Genomic DNA, 9,694 nt, shown 5'->3' on the forward strand with positions numbered 1-9,694 from the left:
GTTTGTCTAATGAAACAAGAAGGATTTTTCCTGTTATGATTTATTGTTATTTCTACACATTGGCTAATTTGTCCGTAACAGAGTTGACAAACAATACCATAAAGACATCTGTTTTTTCATTAAAAGTAAAAAAAGGAAGTAACTTGTGTTTGGAAAGCACTGAATTATTAAAATTAAATATGTTTTCAATAAGATACTGAAAAAAAATCTGTTAGTGAAAAGTTTTTTTTCTTAACTTTCTGTAATGTCAAATGTATCTCCAATTATAGAATCACCCATATGTCTCTGTACAATCCCAATATATGCCTCCACGTCAATGGTACCTTCGCACATATACAAGTCACCCATGCCGTTTGCACTGATGCACCCCCATACCATGACAGACGTTTGGTTTTGCACCTGTCACTGATTTAAGTCTGGACGGTCCCTTTTGTCTTTGAGACTAACAATTTGATGTCCGTTTTCCCCCAAAACAAGCTGAAATGTGGACTCATCTGACCACAGCACACATTTCCATTGTCTTTTGGACAATCTAAGATGAGCTCGGACCCAGAGAACTCGCTGGCGTCTCTGTCTAGAATTGATGTATAGATTACTCCTTGTGTAACAGAGATTCAAGTTGCATTTCTTGTTGCAGATGCAGATTATGTTAAATGACAACAGTTATCCATAGTACTCCTCAGCCCATGTAGCTATATTTCACACAGCAACATGAAGGTTTCTCAGGCAATGCCATCTGAGGGCTTAAAGATCACACACATTCAACTGAGGTGTCCTGCCTTGCCCTACATGCACTGAGATTTCTCTGGATTCCCTGAATATTTTCACAAAATTATGTATGGTAATTGGTGAAAGACCTAATTTCTTTGCAAATTTGCATTGAGCGATGTGATTTTTGATTTGTCTGACAATTCTCTCATGAAATTTGGCACCAAGTGGTGAGCCACGATCAAGCTTTGCTGGCAAAGACAGGATGCTCTGTATAAACCCAATCCTGATTCCCTGACGTATTATTACCAATTCACCTGCTTTTAAAACAGTTTAACTCAGATATTCTATAACCTTTTCATTTTTATTATGCCTCTGTCTCAACTTTTGTGGAGTATGTTACAGCCATCAAAATTAAAAATTGTTTATATTAACAAAATGCATTTAAGTTGGTCATTGAAAACATTGGAAATCTTTTAATTGTACCTTTGTCAATTAAATGAAGGTTAAAGACAGTTTACAAACCATAGATTCTTGATTTTACTGCATTTTAAAAAAATGTCCCAACTTTTCTGGAATTGGGATTGTACATGACCACCATCCTCTTGAGGTGACAGAAGAAGTTGTAAGTCTCTGTTTAAAAATATAAAGGATTTATAGGACAAAAAAACACATTTGAGATAGAAAAATCAACATTTTACTTTGGGGATATAATTTCGTTTACAATAAGGTTTATGTATGTTAATTGACAGAAATTGGTTTATTCTGAATCAGCAGATTCTTTTTTAATTGGATATATAATATTTACTCCAATTTTTCACCTGAATATTAAAACAAAAACAAAAAAAAATTGTTCACTTCATTGAAATATCAAGTAAATGCATATACAAAATTTAAAACATCAATGTTTTCTACTGTTAATATACTGTTAAATCACACACCGGTAGGTGATTATGTTGTAATAACATGGCTTTTTGTACTTGACATTATTTTACACAATAGAAGAGATTTCAAGAGAAGTTGTAGATTTCGAAACAACATCGATTTGTATCAGATAAATGTTGAAAAATTGCATACAAATTCAAAATAAACTGAGCAGTGTTACAACCCTCCCCTGTCTCTCCATCTTAATCGTGAAAACAGAAAAATTGCACAGCCTAACAAGCCATCTTGAATTCAAAACAATAATAAAAGTTTTACGTTTCACTTACACAACAACATCCAGTGAAATCAAACTAAATTAAAGAAATAACACAACACGTGTGAAATGTGCAATATGCAGGAAGACTCAGTGCAGTAGGTTTCAGTGTTTCCGTGTCTTCACTTCCGCACCTGCGCACAGGAGGGTTTGATACGTGACTGGAGAAGTTACAGAAGCATGTAATAAATGAAACCAACCAAATGACTTCCTTACTGTTTTACTGCAGAGCTACAGAACAGAATAAATAGCACTTATTTTGTGATGCAGTAAAGTTTTATTGCAGCTAAAGTACACATATGGTGTTCTACAATGGGATAGGCTACTTTTAATGTATACAACTGCTTACCTGACTTCCATAGGGAGGTGGAGGAGCCCTTGACTTCCCTCCATGTTTTACTTCTGCATACTCTGTACTAAATTCACTCTTATTCCCCAGATTCACTCTCTCTCCACCAGCCTTCTGGAAATGGCTAATGTCTGCATAGTTCAAGTCCTAAAACAGTCAATTGTTTTTGTTAAACTAAAATCACAATGTCACAATGTATTTACAATGCTGTGAAAATTCATTTGGCCCCATCCTCATTTCTTCAGTTTTTTTTTTTTTTTTAGATCTTCAAATTAAACAAAATAAAACAAAGGAAACGTACGTACGTAAACACAAACATTTTTTTTTTTACTGAAGCAAAAAAAAAAAAGTTATCCATCACCCATGTAAAAAACGACTGCCCCCTTAAATTTAAAATCTGGTTGCGCCATCTGCGACTGCAACCAAAGTGCTACCAATCTTTCACAGCACTGTTGTGGAATTTTGGCCCACTCTTCTTTGCAGAACTGCTTTAGTTCAGCCACATTGGAGGGTTTTCTAGTATGAACTGCCTGTTTAAGGCATTTGGGTTCAAGTCAGGACTAGGCCACTCCAAAACTTAAATTTTTATTTTTTAGCCATTCAGAGGTGGACTTACTCCTATGCTTTGGATCATTGTCTTGCTGTTTAATCCAGTTGCACTTGAGCTTCAACTTTCAGACTGAAGACCAAACAATCTCCTTTAGGATTTTCTGGTAGAGAGCAGAATTCATGTTTCCCTCATGTTCTCCACACCAACACACTGCCACCACAACGCTTGACCATAGGGGCGATGTTCTTTTTGTGTAATTCAGTGTTTGGGTTACGCCAGATGTAACAGGACCCTTGTCTTCCAAACAGTTCCACTTTTGACCCATCACTCAACAAAACATTATCTCAAATGGTTTGAGGATCATCAAGGTGTGTTTCAGTAAGCCTTAAAGTTCTTCTGGGTTAGCAGTGATTTTTGTCTCATCACTCCTCCATGGATGCCATTTTCATTCTTTCAGATAGTGGAGTCATGCAGTGACCTTTATTGATGCAAGAGAGGCCTGCAGTTTCTTCAATGTTGCCCTCTGGTATTTTGTGACAATTTTTTTTTTTTTTTTTTGCTGTGCTCTTGGAGGTTGGCCACTTCTAGGAACATTCGCTACTGTGCCAAGTTTTTTTTCCATTTGGAGATAATGGCTCACACTGTGGCTCCTTGGAATCCATGAGCCTTTAAAATAGCTTCGTAACCCTTCCCAGACTAATATATTTCAATCACCTTCTTCCTCATAATTTCTGGAAATTCTTTCACTTTTGGCATAGTGTGTTACTGGCTAAGACCTTTTAACCAACTTCATACAGCTGAAAAAGTTGTATTTAAGTGCTGATTTACTTGAACAGGGCTGGCAGTAATCAGGCCCGGTTGCATCTCGAACCAAATTATGAATGCAGTTTCATAGATTTGGTAATTAGAAACAACAGGGGCAAACACGTTTTCACACAGGCCCAGTTGGTTTTAGATAACGTTTTTGCTTCAATAAATAAAATTATCATAAAAAAAACTATTTTAAACTATTTAAAAACTGTATTTTGTTGTTATCAAGGTTGCCTTTGTTTTATGTAATAGTTTGTTTTCATTTTTGAAACAATTTATTATGAGACATATGCAAAAACAGAAGAAATCAGAATGGGGGCAAACACTTTTTCACAGCACTGTAAATAATAAAAAATGAAATCCCACTATTAAACTGTTTAATAAATCATAATGATTTAATGTCAATATCCATAGCTCATCCTCATAGCAAGTCTTTGCGTGGTAGTATGTGAAAGATTAAAGTCCATTTAAGCTGACTGTAAAAATATACTCTGAATAACTACCGCACCTTTCCAGTAAGTGTTAGTAATGTCATTTGACATCAGATTTACAGTTTTAAATCAAGTATCCATTAATAAATGTAAGGCTGTGATGAGAAAACAAGAAATGAAAGTCACTCACAGGCTCCTGTCTGCTTTGTGCTGCTGTTTAAAGAAAGTAAGACTCAATGAGTTTAATACTGAGAGAAATATGTACTGAATCATCTGTAATATGAATAGTTCCTCTGCAATCTATTATGGCATGTTCATTATCATGGTCAGTCTTGCGAAGTAAGTTGTGTTGTTTCAATCACATACTCATAGGCATTATGAATAAATAACAAACATACCTCCTCTTGCCGGTCCATTTTGTCGAAGGTTTATTTTTGAGCTGTAGTGTAAAGACAAAGACATTTTGTTACAACTTTATCTTTACCACATTTTTGTCTCACAAAAAGACAGCTTATGACAATTGTTTTACTGAAATCTTTTTGTTATCACATAAATACTGACATATTTTCAGAGAAAGTCACTGTAATTGTACATAATTCAGAAACTAAATTTTTACTCACATTTTCTTAGTTTTTGTTAAATAGACAATCAGACCACAAATGCCTGCAACTGCCACTAAAACCCCAATGACAATCCCAGCTATCGCCCCTGATGATAGCCCTCCTCCTCCTCTTCCTCCTACTATGACAAAGACAGAGGAAACAACAGACTGACATCATGTACAGCATAGAATACTTACTTCAGGGCATTTTACATAGTAAAATTACATAGTAAAAAATTTACATAGAAAAAGTTGTATTTAAGTGCTAATTCATTAGAAAGTTATTAGAAATTAATAATGCAATTAGAAAAATTGCAATGTTATCAAATGTTTACAACACAGGTTAGTTTTAATTGCTTACCTTTAACTAGTAAAGCATGTTTTTGTGAGGCGCTTCTCTTTGTGACACTATTCCAGGCTGTGCAGATGTAATCTCCACTGTGTGTGAAGTCAGTCTCATCTATGATGAATGTGTCTGTGGTCACATCAGTGTCTGTTCCATTAATCTTCCAGTTGAATGAGGCAGCAGGTTCAGAATTTGCAGAGCAAGAGAGCGACACACGAACCCCTAAATCCACCACATCTTCACCCTTAATTGAAACATCTTCTGGTCCATCTAGAGCACAAACAAAAGACTCACTGACAAACTGAGCACTGAAGAATGTCTGTATTTCATCAGGTTTGAGCTCAAATCATCTTGATGTTTGAATGTTTAACACTCACAGTTGATGGTCAGGTTGAGTGTTGCCGTCTCAGAGCTGACAGGGTTTCTATATGTACATTGATATTCTCCACTGTCTGATCTCTGCACTGGACTGATGGACACTGATCTGTTATCAGATGAGAAGATGATGCTGTTGCTAGGAGACAGAGGACTGTTATCTTTCATCCACTGCACAGAGGTGATGCTGCCAGTTCCCTCAGAGCTGATGTTAGCAGATGATTCTCCCTCTATTAATGATTCTTCTGGACCAATAAGCCTGACATTAGTTATATTTTCTGTGTGAATGAGAGAGAAAGAACAAACACACCGAGTCTAAAATTAGTCTTTCATATTAAGTGAGCACTGAATGTAAAGGTAGAGAAATGAATGACCGTAAAGTAAGCAGCCTGTTCACAAAGAAGAGTACGATACGTAACCTACTGAAGATGAATAAAGCACCAGCACCAGTGGCGTAGCGCAAACAATGTCTGATATGTCCATCTGACGCGCGCGCGCTGGCTTTCAATGCTGAGAATCGCAAGTTCGGAAAGCCTGTCCTGACTCATTGTGCTTCTCAGGCAGGTTTTTATTCTAGTTTTAACAAATGTTTCGGCAAATGCATGTATGCATACATAAACAACATGTAGGCTAAATGTCTAGTCAAAACGAACGTATTTAAAGAGAAACTGAAACGTACCAGCGCAATCAAGGATTTTGTCCTTAACAGCGAAAACAGCTTAAAATAGGCTACTCTGTTATTTTTGATCATACAGATAAGAAATAAGACATTATTCGAAAATATGAATAGTTCACTTTTATTTAACAAAACATTGTGTCTTTGTTAAAGAGAGAGAGAGAGAGAGAGAGAGAGAGAAACAAATAGGATGCGCTTTCAGCCGTCTATAGGTTTCCTTGAACTTTGAGGCGCGATCACAAAAATTAAATGGAGCTCAGAAACTGTAGCGCAGTTTTTTTGTTTTTGGTTTTGTTAATGTAATAATTATTTAAGTGAAACATTTCGTGTAGGCCTATTTATTTTCTTCCTTTTATATATGTAGTTTTATTCTGTTTTTCTCCCTTCACTGAAGCGCGGCAGGTGCGTGATGATGAGACAATGAATCCCCCTGTTCTGTTGTTGTTTGTGCTGCTATTTGCGCATGCACTGAACCCATGAAAAGAGGGGGAAAAATATCTGTGGTATTTTTAATGGTCACTAAATCTAATTTAACATTCTAGTTTTTTCGGTTAATGGCTAATCATCGGTTAACGAGCGTCAGTTGTCGGTCACGAAAATCACCAAAATGAACAACCCTAACATTTTGGGGTGGGGGGGCCCCCGCAGTGCGTGCCCTGCGTGCCCGTCCGCTAGCCACTGGGTAAAGGGTCTGCTTTTCTTTCACCTGCTGGTGTGTCTTCTTTAAATAGCTCGCTCTTGAGTGCTGTACTCGCTTACGGCCATACCACCCTGAGGGCGCAATTGAGCTAATCAGGAAGTGAGAGTACTGGTGCAGAGAGCAGGTGGAGAGTGATTGTTTGAAGAAAGATTTTGTTTTTTTTTGGGTTGGTTTGCTTTCATTATCGACTCATTGTGCTTCTCAGGCAGGTTTTTATTCTAGTTTTAGTTTAGAAAAAGACCACTTGCCACTGTCACAGGGATGGTTACAAAAGTTTCAAGGCAGTAGCCACATCTGTGACGCTTGGAAGAATAGATCTATGCTTCAGAATCAGCAGCTCTGCCAGATCTTTAATTGAGCCCGTTTCCATTTTTTGTTATTTCTGACCGCAGGGCACTTCGAAAGGAAAGCAACTGTGATGGGGGGGGGCGGGGGCCCCACCACGCGGGGCCCCCCCGCAGTGCGTGCCCTGCGTGCCCGTCCGCTACGCCACTGACCAGCACCTGTTAGGAGGTAATGATTAAAATGTGCGCACGATTTACCTACCCTGTTGAAAAAACTGTATATGCCGGTTAGGTATGTTTTGAAGCATGGCTGCTGGTTTGAGTTGGTCCTTAGCTGGTTTAAGCTGGCAATGTGCTGGTCCTAAGAAACTAGCTCCTGCTCAGGACCAGCTTAGGACCAGCACATGACCATCTTAAACCAGCTCAAACCAGCAGCCATGCTTCAAATCATACCCAACCAGCATATGCTGTTTTTTTCAACAGGGTATAACGACGGCACGAATTATTATATCGCGCGCACGATTTACATAAAACGAGGGAACGAATTAATAAATCATGCCCACAATCTAGTAAATCGAGGTAACAAATGATTAAATCGTGCCCATTTTTTTTCCTTGCATGTCATGTGCGGGGCTCTGTATAGCTTAGTTTGTAAGAACAAATGAAATTTGAAGGACCCAATTCATGTCTCCTTAATCAAACAAACCAGATTCAACTCATCAGCTCATTAGTAGAGACTCCAAGACCTGAAACGAGTGTGTCAGACAAAGGAGACTGTGGGTTAACTGTTTTAACCTCATAGTAATCTTAATATAACAAAAATGTAAATAATAATAATAATAATAATGAATAAATAAACAAGTTAAAAGTTTAATTTGCACTGAAAAAATTTTTTGTTTGAACAGCACTGGAAAATTAATTACTGAAACTGTAGTTCCTAGCATGCTTTGTATGGGACATAATAGGGATGAAATGTTGAAATTACACAAAAAGTACATAAAAAATTAGTTTATCCAATGAAGTCCAATGTATCGAAGCTTGTATTGTTTTTAGAAAATTACATGATCAATTAAAAAATAGACACACTATCTGCTCAATTATTTGGCACAGTCTGGTTGGTTGGATTGTGAGGAGTGTATATGTTTAATTTCTCAGAAAAGTCTTTACTTGTTTTAGGAGAATAACAGCTTATCACTTAACAGAATCGACAGCCTATCAGCTAATGTTCAGTCTTCTTTCATTTTTGGAGTTTATATTGGGAAAAAAATGCCTTTCTAATTAAATGATGTCAAGGTTATATTGTGATTAGTTATCAAGGCACAATTGATTCAAGCTGATTGTTATACTTTCTCCAACGGTAGAGCTGCAGAGGTTGGTATCTCCCAATGATTATAAAAACATTTCTGATTGAAGTTGAAGTTGAAGTGAACATTTTGTGTCTCCTGAGTGCTAACCAATAATTGTTTCGCTAAACAACCTGGAAAAAACAACAACTGATAAGTTCATAACAACAAAACAACATCAGGCATGTCCATACATAAATGATTATAATAACTATTATTATTATTATTATTTTTATATCCTTATTTTCTCGTCAGAATTCTCATCATGCAACTATTATAATACTATTTTCACATATTTACGATTCTTGTTTAATTTACAGCATTATAAATGAACAAAAATATGTTGTTACTTTTTAAATCATCTTTCACATATTTATTAAATACCCATTTGTCATCTATTAATCTTACAATATATAGTCTCAAATACTAAAAACCAAGTTTAAGCAACACACTCACCGAGCACTTGTAGCAAAGTTTCTCCTGTAAGTTGGCCTCCAGCACTAGGTAATACAGTCAGTCTGTATATTCCAGAATCATTCAGTGTCAGGTTCCAAAGCTCCAGAGCGAGAGTGTTTTTGTCAAAACTGACTCTGTCTCTGTATGCTGAGGCTATTGTAGTTGAATCAGACAGTGCTGTCACTATAATAGCTGTTCCAAAATGCCACTGAACTGCATCATTTGATGTGGAGGGCGGGTTATCAGGAGCGAACACCACACTTCCTCCTACTGCTCCATTAGCCGGACCAGAAAACTGCAGGTCTTCACTTAAAAACAGACCTATTCAAAACAACAACAACAACAATAATAATAATAATAATAACAATAATAATAATAATAAATAGCTAAAAGGCAGACTTACATTTGCTTTTATATAATTTGCTTCTTTTTTTTTTTTAAGTGCATATACAATACACAAAATCATTTTTGCATACTTTTGTCATCAGTGGTCACATATTATACATGCTGGATCGTAGGGTGCATCAAAAAATCTAATGTAAGATTTTCACTTTGGCCCTAGCATAAAGTCGCTCCACTTAAGTCGGACAGCAAATGTGCAAAATATTCCACAAAATTTATAATGTCTACCGGGTCCACATGTGATGCAAAATATCATTACAGGGTAGTAAATAAGCATATAAGTTTTAACAGAACAAAAATAATAATAACCAGTTTCTGGCACTGCCTGGTTCATCTTATACTGACTTACAGGCATAAACTTAAATCTGCTAAACCTGTAGTAAAGTCTGTAAAGAGATGGACCAACGAAACAGAGCAGGCATTACAAGCCTGTTTCGACTGCACTGATTGGAGTGTTTTTGAAGC

The 9,694-nt window shown here is 36.7% G+C and overlaps 1 protein-coding gene across 3 annotated transcripts in view; it reads right to left on the reverse strand.

The window, feature by feature from the left end:
* Window positions 1–1,621: 1,621 nt before the first annotated feature.
* The window catches only part of LOC107671198 (carcinoembryonic antigen-related cell adhesion molecule 20-like), a 17,055-nt gene continuing 8,982 nt past the window's right edge, over window positions 1,622–9,694 (reverse strand). For 2 of the 3 annotated variants that reach the window (XM_016464089.1, XM_016464087.1), the window contains exons 2-9: window positions 8,828–9,148; window positions 5,371–5,646; window positions 5,009–5,263; window positions 4,667–4,787; window positions 4,445–4,485; window positions 4,237–4,259; window positions 2,256–2,402; window positions 1,622–2,040 (exon numbers count right to left, since the gene is read on the reverse strand). In XM_016464089.1, the coding sequence (XP_016319575.1) occupies window positions 2,029–2,040; window positions 2,256–2,402; window positions 4,237–4,259; window positions 4,445–4,485; window positions 4,667–4,787; window positions 5,009–5,263; window positions 5,371–5,646; window positions 8,828–9,148 (1,196 nt within the window). In that variant the 3' untranslated portion in view covers window positions 1,622–2,028. The remainder of the gene's footprint in view (window positions 2,041–2,255; window positions 2,403–4,236; window positions 4,260–4,444; window positions 4,486–4,666; window positions 4,788–5,008; window positions 5,264–5,370; window positions 5,647–8,827; window positions 9,149–9,694) is intronic. The other variant, XM_016464088.1, reaches the window with a different exon arrangement.

The sequence above is a fragment of the Sinocyclocheilus anshuiensis genome, unplaced genomic scaffold (genome assembly GCF_001515605.1).
Source record: "Sinocyclocheilus anshuiensis isolate Anshui unplaced genomic scaffold, SAMN03320099.WGS_v1.1 scaffold1286, whole genome shotgun sequence".
In the NCBI taxonomy this organism is placed as follows: Eukaryota; Metazoa; Chordata; class Actinopteri; order Cypriniformes; family Cyprinidae; genus Sinocyclocheilus; species Sinocyclocheilus anshuiensis.